The following is a 20,463-nucleotide window of genomic DNA, read 5'->3' as shown; positions in this document are numbered from 1 at the left end:
CACTACAGCTGCCCAGCTCCTCCTTGTGGCTCACTTCCTGTCTGCTAACTTCACAGTCTGCCCCCTAGGCTGACCCCCTTTCTGACTGGCTAGTTCCTACAACACGTTGTGCAGCTCCCTTTAATGGTGCCAAGCAGCAAGACCTTAGGAGTCTGTGGAAGGCCTCCCCTTTCCGTCTGTACCACGTGCAGCCCCACCACGACCCACAACAGGGCATGCTCCTGGCCCCTAAACACCAGGCTGACTGCCCCATGCCCCTGAACACCATGTGAAGGCAGCTACACATCCTTTCTCTAAAGGGTTTAGAACAGAGGGCCAATGAACACCACACTCCAAAGCACATGAAGAATATTAATTAAATGAAGGTTTATTTCAAAATTAGTCTTAGAATGTAAGCTGTTTTTGAGGGCTGGAGCCAGACTACATGAGTGGTGAGAGCATCTGCCTTCCTCCGACATGGGTGGAGAGGAGGCAATGTCACCAGTCCTGCCCCTCAGTCATGCATCCAATGATTACTAGGACTAGAAGCCAACAGCAAAGGGCCCCGCGCGTTTGCTCACGTTTAATCCAGGTTAAGCTATACACGTTTAAATACACGTTGGAGGTTACGTGGTGCCATGCAGTCCCTGTGATGGAATGACTCTTGCTCAGTGACCTCCACAGCAAGGCTGCTCCCAAGGGCAAGGTTAGGTAGGACAGAGAACTGAAAAGAGAAGAGGAGATACGAGAGGTCAATGCACAGTGGGGGTCAGGACCTGCCAGCCCAGAGCAGCCCTGGCTGAGAGCGGTCATGACAGCTTCTCGCCAGTGTCCTCAGCAGAGAATTGCCCCCTTAGAACCAGGGAATAATTGCAATCACGTGTCTTCCTTCCAGAAGAAGGAAGAGCCAATGATAGGTGGTTGTTTGGTGTAGCAATCAAGTGCATGGTTTCTGGTGCCCGTCTGCCTGGGTTCAAATCCTAGATCCAGCCGTTCCTAATTCTAAGACCTTAGGGCAATGACTCAACCAGTCTGTGCCCGTTTCTTCATGTACACAATAGACTGTGCCTCTGCCTACCCCACAAGGTGTTGAGGCAAGTCGAAAGTGCTCAGTAAATGTTAACTAGTTTTATAAATTTCCTGACATTTCAGTGGATCACAAGGGGTAAAGTCGAGCCCTCAGGCTCCCAGGCTTACAGAACCCCTTTCTACAAACTTCCTTTGACAAGCTCCTTTGAGAAATTTTCTGCTCTTTTAAAACCTGTAAGAGTCAGAATTTCTTCCCAATGTTTAGCCTAAATTCCTCCTGCAGACATTTAAGATTAATCTCTCTGATCCTTACGGAAACAATATAGCTCAGAGGTTCTTAACTGAGGTCCCAAGCCTCTGAAACTGTACCCAAAGTTGTGTGTGCGCCTGGAGCAAAAAACCTAATGAGATAAGGGGTCTAAAATGAATAATCATTGAGGGATGTTGTTATGGACTGAATGTTGGTGTCTCCCCAAAATTCCTGTGTTGAAGCCTAACCCCCAGGGCAGCCATATTTGGAGATGGAGCCTCTAAGGAAGTAACATTAGATGAGGTCACAAGGGTGGGGCTCTGATCTGATAGGATTGGTGTCCTTTTAAGAGAGACACCAGAGAGCTCTTGTGCTCTCGCTCCTCACACACACACACACACACACACACACACACACAGAAGAAAGGCCGTGTAAGGACATAGTGAGAAGTGGCTGTTTAAAGCCAAGAAGAGATCCCTCCTAGAAACCAAATTTGCCAGCTTCTTCATCATGGACTTCCCAGCCTCTAGAATGCTGAGAAAACAAATTTCTGTTGTCTAAGCTACCCAGTGATACTTTGTTTTAGCAGCCTGAGCAGCCTAATAAAGATTAACATCACAAAAAGAAAGACAAGCAGAGAGTATGTGTCTCTTAATGGAAGTTTACAACCACTGATAATATAATGCTTAAAAAATTTCAGGCTGTGGGGCCGGCTCCGTGGCCAAGTGGTTAAGTTCGCGCTCTCCGCTGCGGCAGCCCAGGGTTCGGATCCTGGGCGCGGACATGGCACCACTCATCAGGCTACGTTGAGGTGGCGTCCCACATCCCACAACTAGAAGGACCTGCAACTAAGATATATAACTGTGTACAGGGGGAGTTTGGGGAGATAAAGCAGAAAGAAAAAAAAAAAACAGATTGGCATCAGTTGTTAGTCCAGGTGCCAATCCTTAAAAAAAAAAAAAAAAAAATTTGAGGCTGAATCTGATCAAGCCTCTTGCTCTCCCAGTTAAGAGGAAATACAGAAGATGGAAGAACATATTAAATTAAACCATGGGGACACAACCAGCTAGCAAAAGCAACAGGGGCAAACAACCTGATTTCTCCAAGAAATAAATTTCAAGGAATGAGAGAGGAAGGAAAGGTGAACCTACATATATTAAGAGAGACTCAAGAAACATATCCAACTGCAATGGACAGACCTCCACTGGATCCTGATTCAAACAAATAAACTGAAAAAAAAATTTACAGGGAAATCTGAATGCTGATTGGATAGTCAATGACATCAAGAAATTTTTTACTTTTCTAGTTGTGATAATGATATTGTGGTTATGTATTATTTTTAGGAGTCCTTATGTTTTAGAAATATACACTGAAATATTCACGGGTGAAAAAAATGATGATTGGAATCTGCTTCAAAATAATATGGAGGGGAGAAGTTGGGCAGGGGTATGAATGAAAAAGATTGGCCATGAGTTAATAATTGTTGAAGCAGGAGGTTAAGTATATGAGAGTTCATTATACCATTTGCTCTACTTTTATATATGTTAAAAGTTTCCATAACAAAAGATAAAACAAAAAAAAAGTTATGAAATGATGTAGCTAATCATGACCGTAGTTTGTCGCCTTGCGAGCAGCTGAAAACTATTGAAAGTATCCTCAGGCTTTGTTCTTCCTAACTAAATAGCTCAAACTCCACAGAACTTGCACAATAAGTCTTTTGTTGGTTTGGCTGCTCTTCATGTGGAGTCACTCTGGTGACTAGGGGGTGATGGAATCTTCTTCCCAGGCCTCCTAGCAACGTCCAAAGGCAAAACCCACTCCTGCGAGGGCCTCACAATTGTCCACTTGATTTCCCTGGCGCTGCCCGGTCTGGTCTGGTCTGGTCTGGTCTGGCATGGATGCCCCAGGAAGGCTGGAGAGTCAGTTCCTCACCTTCCACAGGAGTCCTAGGATAAGGGGCCCCAGGGGCCTGGGGCAGCTCTTACCTTTTAAAATGTAGTCTGTTAGCAAAGTGGGCACCTTCTCATTATCCTCCTTCATGGCAAAGAGAACTGGAGAAGGAGAGAGAGAGAGATGAGCCAAGGTGCCATCAAGGCATAAAGCTCACTTCTAGGACCAGACAACCCACCAACCCAAAGTGAGTGAGAAAGGATTCAAGGAAACTAGATATTCATTGAGTATTGAGAAAAGTCTAGAAGCTTCTGTCAAGAGTCAACATTCAACATGCTGACAGAGGAGAACACATCAAGGTCAGAGTGGCCTATTGGTGACTTTATTTTCTCTTTTTCTTGTATCTTTTACTTTTTTCCCTCATCCATAATTTCCACATCATCTCCTAAGTATATATATTTAATAATCATAAAAATAAATAATTTAAAAAAGAATCAGCTTTCAGATGCAATCTAAATGTTAAGCATAATAGTCATCATGTTATTCAATCACCAATAAACTGTCTTAAAAACACTCTATTCAGAAGCCACTCCTGTGGCCTAGTGGTTAAGTTCAGTGTGCTCTGCTTCAGTGGCCTGGGTTCGGTTCCCAGGTGCAGACCTACACATCACTTATGGGTGGCCATGCTGTGGCAGTGACCCACATACAAAATAGAGGAAGACTGGCATAGATGTTAGCTCAGGGCGACTCTTCCTCAAGCGAAAAAGAGGAAGATTGGCAACAGATGTTAGCTCAGAGTGAATCTTCCTCAGCAGCAAAACAGAAAATTCTATTCATATAAACAGATATTATTAGAAAAATCTCTCACCTCTAATTTATTAATAACAAAGGAACTTAATTTAACAGATATTTACTTTCTATTTTATGCCCAGGACAGTGCTAGAATTTGTGGAGATGCAAAAGAATTATGGACTCTCAAGGAGCTTACAGACGACTTGTTGAAACAGTTCATGATCTACGCACGAAGTGAACAATAGGGAAGTTATTAAAGCCTAAAGACTTTTTATAAAAGTCTCTAAAGTAGCTTTTCCTGTTATCAGACTAGGTAGCACCTTTTCATATTCATACTTCACATTGTGGAAGTCAGCTTTCTAGAAAATCCTTCCAGAAAGTCACCAGACTTTGTTTATAATATCAAAAAACGAGGGACGGGGGAGTCCTCCAATAAGTTTCTTCATCCATAAATTCCTAAATAAACTATGCTCTATGTATTCCATGTGATCTTATAGGACTTTATGAAAATGAGAGATATCTATGGGTACAAGACATACTTATTAGTAAAGAAAGAGGCTGAACATTATGTATTAACTTTTAAATGAATAAATAAACTCTAATATTCATAGAAAATCTGGAAGAATGTGCATGAAACTGTTAAAAGTGGTTATCTCTGAGTGTGAGACCACAGGCAATGTTCCTTTCTACATTAGACTTCTACACTGTCTGTCTTTTTAAATGAGCATGTATTACTTTTGCAAGCAGAGAAAACGAAGATCAGCTGGCACTAATAGCTAGGGTCCGGAGGCAATCACGACAATGGACTGATCCCTAATCCGTGTCCACGTCCTTGCTCTCCATTGATTACCCTGCCTAGTTTCAAGTCAGGGTAATGAAACTTGATTCCAAAAATCAGCAGCAGGTGAAGAGCAGAGCCTGACGGGGGGCATGTGTCAGTGGCCAGGTTCAGAAAAAGAAAGAGCCTGAACCTGAGGCCCTCCAGGGGTTGATTTCTTTTGTTTTATTTCTTCTGTATTTTTAGACATGCATTCTTCTCAAATTAATAGGCTCGAAATACTTTGCAACTGAACATGATGAGCAGACTAAATGCCGCACCAAGAAGATGGCCGTAAAAACACAATAACTGTACTCAGTCAATATGTATCTAAGTTGATCTCCAAAGTCCAAAATTCATATGAATTATCTGGTCCCAAGAGCTGGTCTTTGGCCTACGTCCTTGATTCAGGAGTAGGGCAAAGAGGAGACGTTGTTCACAAATCCATACAAAGATTTGCCAAAAGAACAGAGCTTTCATAAGCTACAGGAGAATTCATATTCAGGAAAGATGGCAGCTTTTTATTTTAAAGGGTATAAAATATTGGAATATGGTATATCCACACGATAGAAGAGAGAGCCATAAAAAGAATGTTAACCAAATGTTAACTGATGTGACTAAAATCATGATACAAAATTTTATAGCCAGTATAATCCCAACTATATGGAAAAGACATAAAATATTATGGCTTAAAAACAGCTAAATAGTAACCACAGCGGAGGGCACAATGAATTATTTATCTTCCTTTGTTCACTTTTCTATATTTCCAAAGTATTCTAAATGCTGGATAAGCTCTAACTATAATTTTTTAAACTAACTTGAAAAATGTAAACAAAGCCACTGTTTCTTAATTAAAATGAAAGGATTTCACACTGAATTCCTGAATGGGTATCTGTAGTAAATTTATAGCTCTTTCTTTTTTTGAAGACCATGATAGAGTACTTTACATATATCAACCTTCATAATTTGTCCAAATTATTTTCCAAATGCTTACTCCTTGTGAAAACACAAACACCTATAAATGTCAGTTCATTTCTATCCGCTCCCTTTAAAAAAATCTTAGTGCATGTTCATGCAAATAAAGGAGTTTAAAATGAGTTAAGAGGAAGCCAATGTACTTTGAATTTAAAATCCCAGATTCTCAAGGACACAGTATCTGTTGAGGCAGGCAGGATTTCCGTTTACCAGAACCTCCTGCTTTAGTCCTGCAAATTGATAAAAATGAAAACATTTGGTCACCTTTAGCACCGGGGCCCAGCAGGTACCTATCTTCCTCGATGAACAGACAAAGCTCCTCTACCCATCCCCTGGGGTATCACACAGCCCTGCAGCTGGCCCATTCCCCCCAAGGCAATGCTGCAGTGGGCTGGGCAGCCTGCTTAGGATGTCACTCAATGCAGTGCACGGTTGCCAGGGAGATGGACATTCTCATGATTCACTGAGCTGTCACCACATCTCAGCCGAGGATTTTTCTCTTCCTAAAAGAATCAAGCTGACACTGATGGCTAACACCATGTGCCCCTGGCCCTTTGGGGGTTGTAGTGTTTGATGTATATAAAGAGATTTTGCCTACAAAAGGCTCTTTATCACACACTGTTTTCTCCCATAGCTCAGAATGTTTATTAATATTATTTGACCATAGAGCCAAAGTGGAGGAGAGGAGGCAGTCATTTCCTGAAAGGAAAACCAGACTCCATTCTTTCCAATCAGCCTCACCCAACCCAAGAAACCTTACTTCTCATTAAAACTACAGCCAGTCCCACAGACTGAGCTCCCTCCTTCGGGGCACAAGTTTGGGCCAGGCGACCTCAGGTTGCAGAGGGCAGAACGGGCAAGATAGAGAATGCAGAGCCTCAGAACTGCTGGGTGAAACACAAGAGGCCCCTGCACACCACTACTGCCCCCTACCCACTCCCAACCTCTGTCATCAACTCATTTTGCTCTGGCAAGTCTCTTCCCTTCAGGAACAGGGAAAAGGCAAGACAGCTCTGGGTATCACTACAGAGCACTTTAATTTTACCCCTGCGCAGGGGGACACAATGCAATGATATGGAGCATATTTTGACCCATCCGAAACTGTTCTCAGGACACCTCAAGCCTGAGGCACCAGGGGTGCAACTCACAGGGAGGGAGAGAGCAAAATAAAGCAGCTGATCTCGCTGAGGAGAGGAACTCACTGTTTGTCAGCATCTGGAGATCTTCCACTGACGGAGGGGAGGCCTTCTTCTCATAAGGGATGACTGTGTTCAGATACTACAAGACAAACATGGTGGGCAGGGCTTGAGACATAAGATACAGTCCCTCTGGGCATAAGATATAGTTGACAATTAGCACATCATTGTGTTTTTCTCCAACAAACAGGCTCCCTCAATTAACATTCTCGACAACACCCGTGATAATTTGCATACCACTGTTTCAGGACCTTTTTCTCATCTTTGGGGAATGTCTCTTTAAAACTAAGACTTCACCCTAGTAGCCAAGAAAAATTTCCCTCCATTCCAACTTCTACATTCTCCTGACACTAGAAACTTTTTCTTTCTTTAGGAATCCTGGTGAGCTTTTCCTACGGGATTAGAGCAAAGAACATTTGGGGGGGTGGGGGGTGTAGGAGTATTATATTTTCTTATCCTTTGCAGAGCAATTTGAGAATGAATGGTTTCTCTTTTGTCAAAAATGACAGGCTAGAGAGAGAACCTCAACCTGGCCCTCGGTCTTGGATGTTGGGTTTGCTCCCTCTGCTGGATATGAGGTGCTCCTACAACAAAATCATCTTCGGGCCCAGTGGAGAGCAAAGAACAAGGGCCAGAAAGACCTTGAAGGGTTCTAAGGGAGCCTGGGGCAGTGAGTGAGAAGAACTCTAGACCAAAAGTCAGGAGGCCTGTATTTCAGTCTTGGCTCTGCCACCTGCAGTGTGGCCTCGGGAAAATGCCTCATCTCTCTGGGCCTTAGCTCTCACTGCTGTGGAACGAAGGGACTGGGTTAGAGGTTCCTAAAATCTCTTCCCACGCTGCAGTCCTAGAATCCTAACACTAGGATTCAGCCACAGATATGTCGAAAACACATATACAGTGTACGCACACTTATTCCACCATCTCAAACTTGTCTATTTTCGCCCCGGCCATCTCTATCAGATTATCCACTTCAGGGACGCAGGGACCAGGACTTACTCAGCTTTGTTCCTGAGGGCCTAGCAACAGAGCTTAGCACAGATAGGTACTCAATATAAGTTTTGAACACTGTCTTAATAACTAGAAATGCAAACTACTTCTCAGGCAACTAATTGACTAAATGGAGCCAACCAGGAGATGCCACTGCGTGGGTTATGGTCAGAGTGGGGCAGCAGAGAAGCAGTCTTGGGACTGGTTCAGCTGGAGATCCAATGTGATAGTTAATCAACCTCTTGGATGGGATCCATCTTGAAATGGATCCCACTTTTAATGCATTTTGTTCTTAAAACAACTTAACTCATAAGTCTACAAGCAGCGTTGAGTTTTAATTTTATCCAGGTCCTAGGATACTGGAGCTCAAAAACCTGTTCACCTTTAAAAAGACACTTTCTGTTCCTCCTTAAGAGTAGAAGAAAATGTTAGGACCCCTCCCCTGCCTTGCCGAGGGGTGGGATAATTCTAGTGAATCACCATGCCGCATTTGTTGGGGAGGCCAAGTTGCAAGAGACCAGGAGGAAAGCTGGGGGCAGGAAGACTGCTCGTACCTGTTTGTCAGTTCCTGAGGAGCCGAAAGTCTGGCGGATGCCGCTCTGCAGAATGTTGGAGATGCCTTCCATGCTGAAGCGCTGAGGGAGCAGAGAGGGACTCAAGGAGAGCAAACACTTCCTGCGCCATATTCATCACCCCCAGGGACTTCTGTGTCCTCCCTAAAGTACCCGACCCATGAGCTACCACACTGTCCCCGATAACTGCCCCGCGGCTCTGTGACCGAAAAGTAAATGTAAGACCTGGGCTAAGAGACAGGCCAAAATTTCAGCCCGAGCTTAGGAAGAATAAACAGCAGAGTCTCAAAGACTTATCTTAGAAAGTCCCTCAGGGCAACAAGACACCCCTGCACTTCCCCAGGTTTCCTCATTGCAGCCTCCACTGTGTAAATAGCACCACAGTAAAACCTGGGCAGCTGATGATGCAATATCTTAGGGAAGAAGACAAAATGTCCAGCCACGGGGAGGGCAGATGTAAAGCAACTGTCCTTGTCTGGGAAGCTTTTTTCAAAATGCCCATGCCTACGCCCAATTCAGTAGGTCTGGGACAGAGCCCAGACAAAGGTATTCTGAAAAAGCTCTTTAGACAATTCTGCTGAGCTTCCCTGATTAAGAACCACTGGTTTGAAGAATTCTGTCAATATAATCACAAGGCATTTGATAACTTTCAATCCTGAAACATCCTACCTGCACGCTAAAGAGTCAAGTCAGGACTCTCAACTATGCCAGGAGCAGGGATTCTGACGCAGAGTCCAAAGAGACAACGCGTCTCGGTGCTAAGTGCCTTCACTCCACTTCCTACGGTCTTGCCTAAGAGAACACGTGCCATATTCAATTATTTTCTAATGTGTACATCCTGTCTCTCCCAGTTAGACTGTGAGTCCTCTGGGGAAGAAGAGGGGACAGGCGGTATCTTCTCCCTCTTTATGGCCCCACTGTCTGCCACAGCGTCCTGCTCACACTCACTGCCCAGTGCAGGTCTGTTTATGAGTCCACTGCAGGATTGGTATGGGGACCTGAAATGGCGAGGGTTTGCTGTTGGACGCGCCACGTCTTCCAGCTGGGTTGTTCACATACCTTGAGAGGCATCTGGTTTCCTTTCTCTATTCGGCTGCTCTGCAGACTCAGCCCTTTCTCTTTCCGCCTCTTTTTCATCAGTTCTCGCTGCTCCTTCTGCTTGTTCTGAACCTCAATAAGCACTGTGATGAAGGAGTTCTTCACTTCCTTCTCAAACTCCAGCTCGTCCCGGCGGGCCAGCTGTTGCACCAGCTCCTCCGAGAAGTCTCGGATGGCACCCTCCACCTGGTCCAGCAGCTCGGTCAGCTCAGACCCAGACATGTGCCTCAGTCCTGCAGGGGAAGACATCCAAAGGTGACACCTGCATCCCAGCCAGAGCCCACTGGAGAGGCTCCCGGGCCTGCTGCCACTTGTGATGGGACTGCCCCTTCGAAGGAGACCCCTTCCAACTCCTTAAAGGGGCAGGAAAGACCTTCACAATTTAGGGGCATGCCAGGAAGGGAGGGCCAGTATATGGTCTGCAGAAGAGAACACCACACTCTGGAAACAAGGAAGAAGAAACAGCCCCGAAGGAAGCCTGTGGACTCTGTCCACAAAAATGGGTGTGGATGGACACATGCTTTTTGATCCTTGTTCTTTCCTCCTATTTTTCTTCTGTCTCTATGATATTCCCCACGTGAAATGGGTCAAGAATCAGAGGGGAAAAAACATTAAGAGGAGGTTTTGGGCATTTGTGCTGAAGAACAATAAAGAGGTGGTGTTTATTCCCAAGAAGTGATCAAGACACAGCTGACAGCAAGACAAGCAGAGCAATGCGAGGCCTTCTTTACATCTATGGTCCATGTGCCAGTGCACGTATTCAAAAATATATGAAACGTGCAGAAGACTGGCCACATGCATTGAAATTGACGCTGGCTAGCTGGCACAGAGTGGTCTGCTACTGCCAGGGAACAGGAAAGGGAACCTGAGATAATGGATAGAGATAACTTTACTTTAAGTTCTGTCTCCTAAGACTTCTTCATTTAAAATAGATGTGAGGGCATCTTTTTGATTTTGTCCCTTTCTAACGGCATCTTTTGTTTCTGCCTCAGAATCCATTTTCCGTTTCCTTTTCCTTTCTGCTTTGCCCGGATATTTGCTGACTTGGTTCGACTTTCCTTTATTTTGCTCTTTGGAGCAGCCCTCCTCCTTCTGTTTTTGCCATTTCACTCTGCATTTCAGCTGTTTTCACAAGTCGTTTGCTGAACGCTTCTATGTTTGGGACCTTTGTGTGGCTGAGAATGGCCCGATTGGGGCGGCTGTGAATGCGGCACCACGGCCAAATCTGCCCGTCCCTCCCCAGATTCCTTCTCTGGCCGTCGCCCTGCCTCTGCTGCTGAGAGCCACAGGGTTTTACTTGCAGGACGCAGGTCTTCAGATGGCGCCTCCATTTTTACCACTATTCTAACCCGTGCTGGACATTTATGCCCTGATCAGCCTTCCTTCTCTCTCCGTTGTTTCTAAGTGCCCTTCACCCCCCATGCGGATGTATTGCCATGGCCCCTCCTGCAGCATGGGCATCATTATCCCTACGGATTGATGAATTTTATACTCAGTTTTGCCTTTGCTGTGTTAGTTACATCTTTTCATTTCACGCTTCATCCACCTCTTTCTTTGCATGATCATCATTAGTACAAATCTGTGTCAGAGAGTTAATACGACACAGAGATTAAGAGTGCGGACTCTGAGTCAACCCCCCTGGCTTCAAATTTTGGCTCCACCCCTTACGACTTGTCTGTGGTATAAGCACAAAAATAAATTAAAAACAAGAGACTTGATTCTCCCTGTTAAAAGTAAGGGAAGAGGCTTTCCCTCTCTCTCACCTCCCTTTTCTTTCAGAACTTTTTTCTCTGTCCTTTTCAAATGTATGTCAATCATTTCAAAGGCTAAATAAGCCTCTTGCCAGTCTCAGGACTCTGGAATGTTTCCTCAAGGACCAGGGAGTTGCTGCTTTGAAAAGTAATATCATCAAAGAAGATAACAAGGACCTAACTTGTCACAACTCCAAATCGCAAAACCTACTTAATGTAATGGGTATATCCACTTAGCTACAGACAAGACTGAGATTTCTTTCTGGTTTTGCAATCCTTTTAGCAGGTTGTCTGGAATGTGTGTCACATTCTGGCTTAATGCTTATTCAGTAATAAAATTCTTTTCTTTCTCCTCTACTTCCGTGGAGAGATTTTCTGGGTGGGGAGGAGATTTTCTTTTTAATTATATTTTCCCAACGGTGGCCTTGAACAAGTCACTTAATCTCTCAGAATACTGTCAGCTCAATCCTAATGAGATGGGTGTGGGGATGAAATGAGATTATGCACATAAAGTTTTAGAACAGGCCTGGCAATAGAAATCTCTCCAAAAATGAGTTATTATCTTTACCTTTTACAGGTTGTTTTGTTTGATTCTATCATTTTGAAAAGTGGCTCCAGACTTCTTATTGTGCTTTACTCTTGTTCTTTGGATAGTTTTACCAGTTTAATTTTGCTCTGTTGCCTTTCCTCCCCCCATAAAATGCTGACTTCTCTCCTGAGGCCCAGTGAGAAAGGTGGTACCAACTCCTTCAATTCGAGGTTGTTAGCTACGTTTGAAGCAAGTGCCCAGTGCCTGGCACAGAGGAGGCGTTCGTCCTCGGCAAGCCCGCCCCCCAGGGCCCTCACCTTCATAGGACCAGTTGTTGTTGAAGGTCTGGGTCAAGGCCTGCATCTCCTGCAGGAGGACAGAGTCTGCCTGGGAGGAGGTCTCTCCCCCATCCTCCTCCTCCAGAGCCTCCTCCTCCTCCTCAGGGTCTGGGGAGTTCTGCATCATTTCCTCAATCTCCTCAATTACCTGAAGAAGGTACACAAGACAGTGGCCGCGCTGTTGAATTTTCATCAGTTAGGTATGTTTCTAATTTGCTGTCTGTGAAATTCCTAAAGCAACATTGTTACTTCATAAATATTGAATAATAGTAAAACTAGATCTGACCAAGGGCTTACACACACTCCTGTGGTAATGTAAAGCACTCTTTAATGGAAACCTCTTCCAAGAACACCACTTAGATGAGTGCTTTATTGGAAATAAATACTCTTTCAGGAAACGAGGCAGAGCTGCCTGGAAGGGAACATTTACTTCAATTTGCTGAGCACTTTATTTCTTAGTGGGAAAATATTTTATCCACTCTACTTTAACACGAAACCAATCCATTAATTGTTACAACGCTTATGACCAGAAAAAACAAAGTGTTCCTAGAACAACCGAAAATGAGGAGGCTTTTTTAACATAGAGGAAAACAGCTATTTCTCCAGAATTCACCTGGACAGGAACTAAAGCTGCCCAGCAGCAAGATGGTAAAATAAGAAAAGGATAGGTAAGGTCGGGAGAGCAGAGGATTGATAAGAAATGCGGCTGTCATCTAGACCCTTGATAGCGGACACTCCTAGAAGAGTCAAATTAGATAAGTGCCGAAAGGCACAAGGGTGAACTACCTTGTACATCAATTGTCTCCTCATAAAGAAACTGGACAAAGCAAAGGCTGCTCCTAAAAGGGGTCCCCACGTGAGGCTGGTCACAACAGTGCATTTATACGTCTGTCTGTTCTCGATGCTGTGATGGACTCAGGCTCCAAGGCCACTGGACTATGCCCTTTGAAGTGGGTTTCACGTTAGGCTGGACCCAAGATAAGGGGACTAGGGTCCCCTCCCTCTCCTCTCAGCTCACAAATTTAGACGATGCTTACTGCTTGACTACTGAAGCCATTTACAGCATGCAACCAAATGACACCCCCCCTTTAGAATTTTATGACTGCATTTCTTTCTCTCAGAGTACAGTCAGGCGTCGGCTTAATGACGGGGATACATTCTGAGAAATGCGTCTTTAGACGATTTCGTCATTGTGTGAACATCACAGAGTGCACTTACACAAACCTAGATGGGATAGCCTACTACACACCTAGGCCATATGGTACTAACCTCATGGGGCCACCATCGTATAGGCAATCCATTGTTAACTGAAACGTAGTTATGCAGTGCATGACTGTAGTTATCATTGAATTTGTATCATTGAATTGTATTTCCCCTAAAATTCACAAGAATAACTACTAGCCCCTATTCTTTTTTATCTGGTTCCCTTCCATCTCTTGATCCTTACCTGTTTATATCCTACCTTTTGAGCACAGATATGAAAGAGTTCCTTTTACTGAAAAGCACTTTCTGGCACTGAAGTCTCCTGGTGGAGCTTTTTCAGAACTACTTTGTGAAAAAACTTGTATGGTGCCTGCTCAAAACAAGCACCCATAAGTATCTGCTAACTACAGGGTTGAATAAGGAATCCAGAGACCCAAGATTATTCTCCCCAACTAATAAATTATTTAAACCAAAATATAACTAACTCAATCAAGTGTGAAGCACTATATCTTTTTTTTTTTTTACAAAGACACAAGTGTCTCTAAGACTCCTTTTGAAAGAATCAACATTTTCAGTGTTCTATGAAATATGAGAAAATATCCATTACAAAAAAGCTTCATCTGCCACTTCTATTTTTGCAAGAACAGGTGTTTGGGACCCTTGTTTAAGTGTCTTGACTCTGAATACAATGAATTGCAATAAGAGTCTCCACAGAAGTGAAGCTGGTAAACACGGGGCCTCTCTCTGGCAGTTATCAAACACAGACCCCACCCAAGCCGAGTGTCAGGACTTACGTTCCTATTTACTGCAGGTAAGTAAACTGAGGTATAAAGAGAAATGAAATTCCTTATCAAGACACTACAAGTCATGAACACAGCCACCACAAGACCATACATTTTTCTTCTGCCTTAAATGTATGCGGCAAGTATGTACTCAAACTTTTTCTCTATCAAAACAACAAAAAGTCCCAAGAACTGAGAGAGAAATCCGTACCTGCTCTGCTGTGAGTAGAGGCTCCTCATTGATACCAGAATCACGTTCACTCTTCTCATTGAACTCTTCCTCTTCTTTCTCATGGATCTGAAGGAGGGGCGGGGGACGGAATTCTGATTGACCATCAGCAGAACTAGGGCTCTCTCTAGTCTCTAGAATAGAGGACCCTGACTGAGAGGCCACTCCGCTCAGCCATTGTGTAAAGGGGGAATCATAAGAGGTGTCCAGAGTTTCATCCTACTGCAAACATACACCTTCCACACGGCATGCCACACCGAGCTAAGCTTGGTCAGAAGAGGGCAATGAGGCATAAGTGGCCAGCACCATTCTGACTCAAAGGGAACAGCACCGTTCTTTCACCCACAGACAGGTCATCCTTGTGTGAACAAGGAACCTTCTCAGGGTGAGTAATACTGTAACCAACTCCTGCAACAAAGGCACTCCTTATTTATATAGGCAGTTTCAATCAGGGGGTTTGCTCCCAGATTTTACTTTATTAGGCATTTTAAGAGAGGATTGTTCCAGTCCAAATAGTCATGCTTTTAAAACCTGATGAAATGCCATCCTGTTATTGGAATCTAGGCGTGGCGTCATAGCTGATGAAGGAGGTAATGAATCTACATGGGACCTGCCACAGAATAACCTGACCATAAACTAATGGACAAGCTAAACAACAACAACAAAAGTCAAAACATTTGCACGGCGTCTCCAAAATTCCATAATCCCAAGTAAGATTCTAAAAATTCACAACCATCAAGATTCTAGGTGTTAAAGTCCAACGAGGTATTCACAGAAAATCTGGCTTTATTGGCTGTATCACAAATGGCCACAGTCTGGCATTTATGTTCAAATTCTGCACAAGATAAACCACTAAACCACCTAAAAAGCTGTCTATGTCCAGAAGTCTGATTTGAAAGTCATACAGGAGCTGACAGGAAGTGCCCCAGGAAATCTTTCTGCAAAGACACCTCTCATCCAGGAATCCATTTCCCTTGCTCACCAATAGCTGGCATGTTCATCTGCCTTCTCCTGGGGATTACCTTTGTCTTGTTCTAATAGGAAGCACCCCAGTTCCAATCCAAGCAATCACGTCAGAGGTAGTCTAGCCTCAGAAATTTCTCCTCTTTTCTTCGAGCTCTGCCTTGGCAGACACCCCTAACAAAACACATGATGACCTTCTATCTACGTTTGCTTAAAACCAGGACTATGTCATAAAAAAATTAATCAACTATATCTTAAATGCCATCTGCACTCAGCCTGGATAAGGTGTAGGACAGGGAGACAACTGGATCATTTGAGAGGCCTGTGTGCCAGATGGTGACATCTATTTCTGCTGTTGAACTCATATGCTCGAGTCTCTGCCACGTCTACAAGCTATGGTAATACCTGCTTTCTGCAGCTTCCCTGTGCGGAATGAAACTCCTGGAGCCACAGGTGGTTCACAACTATACTCACATGGCAGACCTTTTTTTTTTTTTTAATTTCAATCATATGCAGTTTTTTGTTTTGTTTTGTTTTGTTTTTTTAAAGATTTTTTTTTCCTTTTTCTCCCCAAAGCCCCCCGGTACATAGTTGTATATTCTTCGTTGTGGGTCCTTCTAGTTGTGGCATGTGGGATGCTGCCTCAGTGTGGTTTGATGAGCAGTGCCATGTCCGCACCCAGGATTCGAACCAACGAAACACTGGGCCACCTGCAGCGGAGCGTGCGAACTTAACCACTCGGCCACGGGGCCAGCCCCAGCAGAACTTTCTTAGGGCCAGAAAGTCTTGTGGTAGAAGTTTGGCTCATATTGGGAAAGAAGTTTTTTGTTTTCTGTTTGAATTATTTTTTTTCTTTTTTTCCTTCTTCTTCTCCCCCAAACTCCCCAGTACATAGTTGTATATTCTAGTTGTGAGTGCCTCTCAACTATGCTATGTGGGACGCCACCTCAGCCTGGCTTGATGAGCAGTGCCATGTCCGTGCCTGGATCCGAACGAACCAGCGAAACCCTGGGCCACCAAAGCGGAGTGCCCAAACTTAACCACTTGGCCATGGGGCCGGCCCCTGAATTATTTTTTATAAGCATCTGACAGCAAGCGTTAGCTTATAACCAGAATATTTTTTGGACAGGAAGTCTATTTTTAAAGTGACACATTTACATTTTCTGAAATGTGGCCAATCTTAGCACGTTTACCTCACTGACTGTTAATATTGCATCTTTCAACTACACTGTCTCCCTACCCAAGGTCCCTCCTCTGAATGGCAGGCTGAAGGTAGGGAGGGAGCGTTAGGGAAGATCCTCCTTGCTGTTCAAACATTCGTGAACGCGGGAAATGGCAGGAAGGACTCTTAGAGCTTTCTCTCCCCTCCTGTCTCTGTGTCTCTGGCACAAAGCCTACAGATCCGATTTGTCAGGCTCGGGGAAAAGAGATCTGAGAGTCAGTCATGAGCTTGTGAAAGTTACTGCGAGCTCCTAGTATTGTGCGAGCTAACCTACCCCATATTTTCTCAGATCTCAGAAGTCTGCCACTAAAAAATAAAATAAAAGGAGAAGCATACACAAAGTATTCCCCAGAAAGCCCTGACTCCTCTGCTCTTCTTCAGGTGCATTATTCCCTACTCTGCTTTCGTCACATCCACCCTGGCTCTGCCTTTTCTCCTCCTTTTCTAGCTTTTGGTTCTGCTTCTCTCATCCTTCTTCACTCTCTAGGCTGGTCCCACATTTTCTCTCAATCCTACCAGACTCTGTTCTTCTCCAATAGCTTCTGTCACTCCTCGACAAGCCCTCTCTCCTTACAAATGTCATTTATAGACTCCCTACCTTCACTTCATTGCCAGGATAATATCTTGTGCAGAGAGTGGAAAGTTGGAAGTGAACTAACAGGGAAAAAGAGAAAGATTTTTGAAAAATGACAGCACTTACTTATATGGATAAGAGTACATGCATATGTGTATGTGTATATTGACATATATATGGATATACACACACATATATATAAAGACACACACACATAAACTTATTGTATATGGAAGAATATGTGGATCTCTTATTCCTAATATATGACATAGCATAGAAATTGCCACAGGGAGTTCTATTAGCCTCTTGTGTGGCAATGGGAAGGCTGTAAAAACGGGAAGGCGAAGGCCAAAAGCATTGCAGACACGGTCATTTTGGGCTGAATTTCTTTTTAGACTAAAACTGCAAATTGTTTTCATACTATTGAAGTGAACTACAGTTCTTCCAAGAAGAATCACTCTTCACGTGACCTCTTCCCAGAATTGAGAAACGGAGACCTGGATCCTCCTGCTTTTGGTAAAGGGCGTGCCTTTAGGGCTGTAACATGGTAGCTGAAAGCTTGACAACAAACGCAGAAACCCTTCCCCAGAGCCTCTAACTCTGCTCAATCTTGCTGCACGGTGGTCTGCGTGAGAATTAAAATTACAGCGAGTCCTTATGTACAAGAATGACTATTAACCAGTGTCTTTTGTTAAAGCATTCCAGATGATTCCATTCAAAGGAAAGGGAATTTCTACTGCACAATATTCCACTCCCCCCACCCCAACGATTGTTTCACATGGCTGGTTGCCTTCTTGACCAAAATTAAGACAACAAAGATACATTTTCACCTCCAGTCACAAAGCAGAAAAAAGAAAAAAAATCACTGATGTGTACCCGGCCCAAGAAAGGGCAACTATATCCTTTTACGCCTGTGAACAACCAGGAAACATTCGTGTGGTTAAGTCAATGCCTCTGTATCCCCACAGTGAGACGCACCAGGGCACAGCAAAGAGCAAACAGCCAACAGATATTTGTTAAAAGAATTAATGAACAAATGAAAAGGAGAGGACTGAAGGTAGGACTATTGCCCCCTGTGTTCAGTCCCACCTCCACAGACCACTTAGCTGCTAAGCCACCTGGAAAACAGAAGGAGGTAACTTACTGCCCTGGACCTCCATTTCCCCTTGTCCAAGACAACTGCCAGGTGCTATTAATTAAAGTTATAGGGACAAAAGAGACTGTCTTTTACATCATAGTCAGGAAAAGGATAGGTTAATTAATTGAAAAACCCAATAAAAGTGGAGAATTGTGAATAATAACAATAATACATAGACATATATATACATACATAGCCCAAGCATATTATTTTGACCCCAAAATATAAATGTACATTTATTTATTCACCAAGCTTTTAATGTAAAGCCAAGTCCTTTTCCTCTATGACGGGCCTCTGAGTAGAGTTTCACATAGTCTTTCTTGTATCATCCACATCATAACACAATTTTTTAAGTGATTTCCTGTTTCTGTTATTTTATAGTAGAAGGAAGGTACATAGGAGACTGAGCACACACACTCATCTCCTCTTTCTCCTGAAGTCCTACTAAAGTGAGAACAAAGGGCTCAAAAAAGAATCCCCAGGGACAAAATAAACTGGGGAAAAGACAACAGCAAAAGAGACGCCAGAAGGCAGACGCTGACCTAGCAGACTAGAGAGAGTTAAACCCTGTGGGAGGAAGCTCTCAAAAGTAAATGGATCCACACTGAAGATGTTGAAAGGCTCAGGAATCAGAGATTTCAGGAGGCAGTGTGAGGTGGGGCTGAAAAGAGAGGGATTTGTCAGGATTTGTCATCAGGAGCAGTTAGACCCGAGATCTCTTCTCCCTTCCCATGTAGAAAGGTAACTGCCATCTTCCCACCATCAAAAGGACTGGAGAGTTCACTCTAGGAAGGATGAACTACGGAGGCCCTGGACTCAGAGACACCAGGCCACCTGAAAGGAGGGGTAAGGGATCTTACCAAAAACAGAGGGATTAAGTAAAAATCTACATACTCACCAGAGCCCCCAGCCTCCTTCCCTGACTAGGCTCCAAGGACACTGGCAGCCAGGCTTATTCTCCTCAAACAAGACATTGGAAGACTCCACTTTGTGGTCAATACCTTTCGGGACACTGCCTAAGAAAAAAAACCTATGGATGCAGTGCCAATATTTGGGGTCTCCAAACAAGATGACCAGGTCCTTATGATCACTCTACAGCGCGGTCCCAGCAGGAGACAAGTTCTGCACCCACAGAAAGAGCTCAGGCTTCTAGCCTCATTCTTAAATGTGAAATATGCCCAAGGATTGTCAGGCATTTGAGGACAATCCCAACATGAAAGACGAGGCTAAAGCAAATATACAGAAAAGGGCAACAAGAAGCAATATTAAAAGCAGAAGGAACTCCTTCCAAGAGGCTATCATTACTGCCCTCCAAGGGACAAGAGAAAAGAGTGCTTCCCTGAAACATGACCTATTTATGGGAATTAATCAAAAAACAAGAAAGAGCTCTTAGAAGTTAAAAATATGATAGCAAAATTTAGATTTTCAATAGAAGAACTGAAGATAAGATTGAGAAAATCATCCAGAGAGTAAAACAAAATAAGTAGATAGAAAATGGGAGGAGAAAAAAATCAGGAGATTGGTTTAAGTCCAACACTTGAATAAAAGGAATTCTGAAAAGCAAGAACAGAAGAGATGGCCTCTTTCAGCCATGACAGACTAACTATACTGGACCTACCCCTCCTGCTGTGAACAACTACAAATCTGAACAAAATCTATGAGCCGTTTGTTTTCCGTCACTGGACACAGGCAGTGCAAGGCTGTGATCCTTGAAGGAGGGGGAAAATATGAAATAAATGGAAGCTGAGAGAATCTATCACCTGTGGACTTACATTACAAGAAATACTATAGAAAGGTTTTTGGCCTGAAAGGAATTGATGGAAAAACCAGATCTACAGGAAGGAACAGAGAATACCAGAAATGGTAAATATGTGGGTAAATATAAAAAATTATCTTCTTTTTCTTCTTCTGTTGCTTTCTTTAAAAGACAACTATCTGTCTAAAGCAAAAATAATAACTTTGTGTTGTGGGGTATATAATGTGAATTGACTAAAATATATGACAACCATAGCACAAAGGATGGAGGGAAAAGACTTAAACGGTTCAAAATGTTTTAGATTGTATGTGAAGTGGCACAATATTAATCCTAAATAGACGATGACAACTTAATAATGCAGAGTGCAATCCCTAGAGTGGCCACTGAAAAAAA

General features: G+C 43.6%; 1 protein-coding gene across 2 annotated transcripts in view; it reads right to left on the bottom strand.

Moving 5' to 3' along the window:
• Nucleotides 1–349: 349 nt before the first annotated feature.
• The window catches only part of FEZ1 (fasciculation and elongation protein zeta 1), a 41,653-nt gene continuing 21,539 nt past the window's right edge, over nt 350–20,463 (bottom strand). Inside the window, exons 4-10 of one of the 2 annotated variants that reach the window (XM_014848586.3) lie at nt 14,400–14,486; nt 12,183–12,351; nt 9,547–9,818; nt 8,470–8,550; nt 6,935–7,010; nt 3,244–3,309; nt 350–703 (exon numbers count right to left, since the gene is read on the bottom strand). In XM_014848586.3, coding sequence (XP_014704072.1) covers nt 687–703; nt 3,244–3,309; nt 6,935–7,010; nt 8,470–8,550; nt 9,547–9,818; nt 12,183–12,351; nt 14,400–14,486 — 768 coding nt within the window. In that variant the 3' untranslated portion in view covers nt 350–686. The remainder of the gene's footprint in view (nt 704–3,243; nt 3,310–6,934; nt 7,011–8,469; nt 8,551–9,546; nt 9,819–12,182; nt 12,352–14,399; nt 14,487–20,463) is intronic. The other variant, XM_070489989.1, reaches the window with a different exon arrangement.

This window comes from Equus asinus, chromosome 20 (assembly GCF_041296235.1).
Source record: "Equus asinus isolate D_3611 breed Donkey chromosome 20, EquAss-T2T_v2, whole genome shotgun sequence".
Taxonomy (NCBI): Eukaryota; Metazoa; Chordata; class Mammalia; order Perissodactyla; family Equidae; genus Equus; species Equus asinus.
The sequence above is the reverse complement of the archived record's forward strand: the minus strand, read 5'-3'. Positions and strand labels throughout refer to the sequence as shown.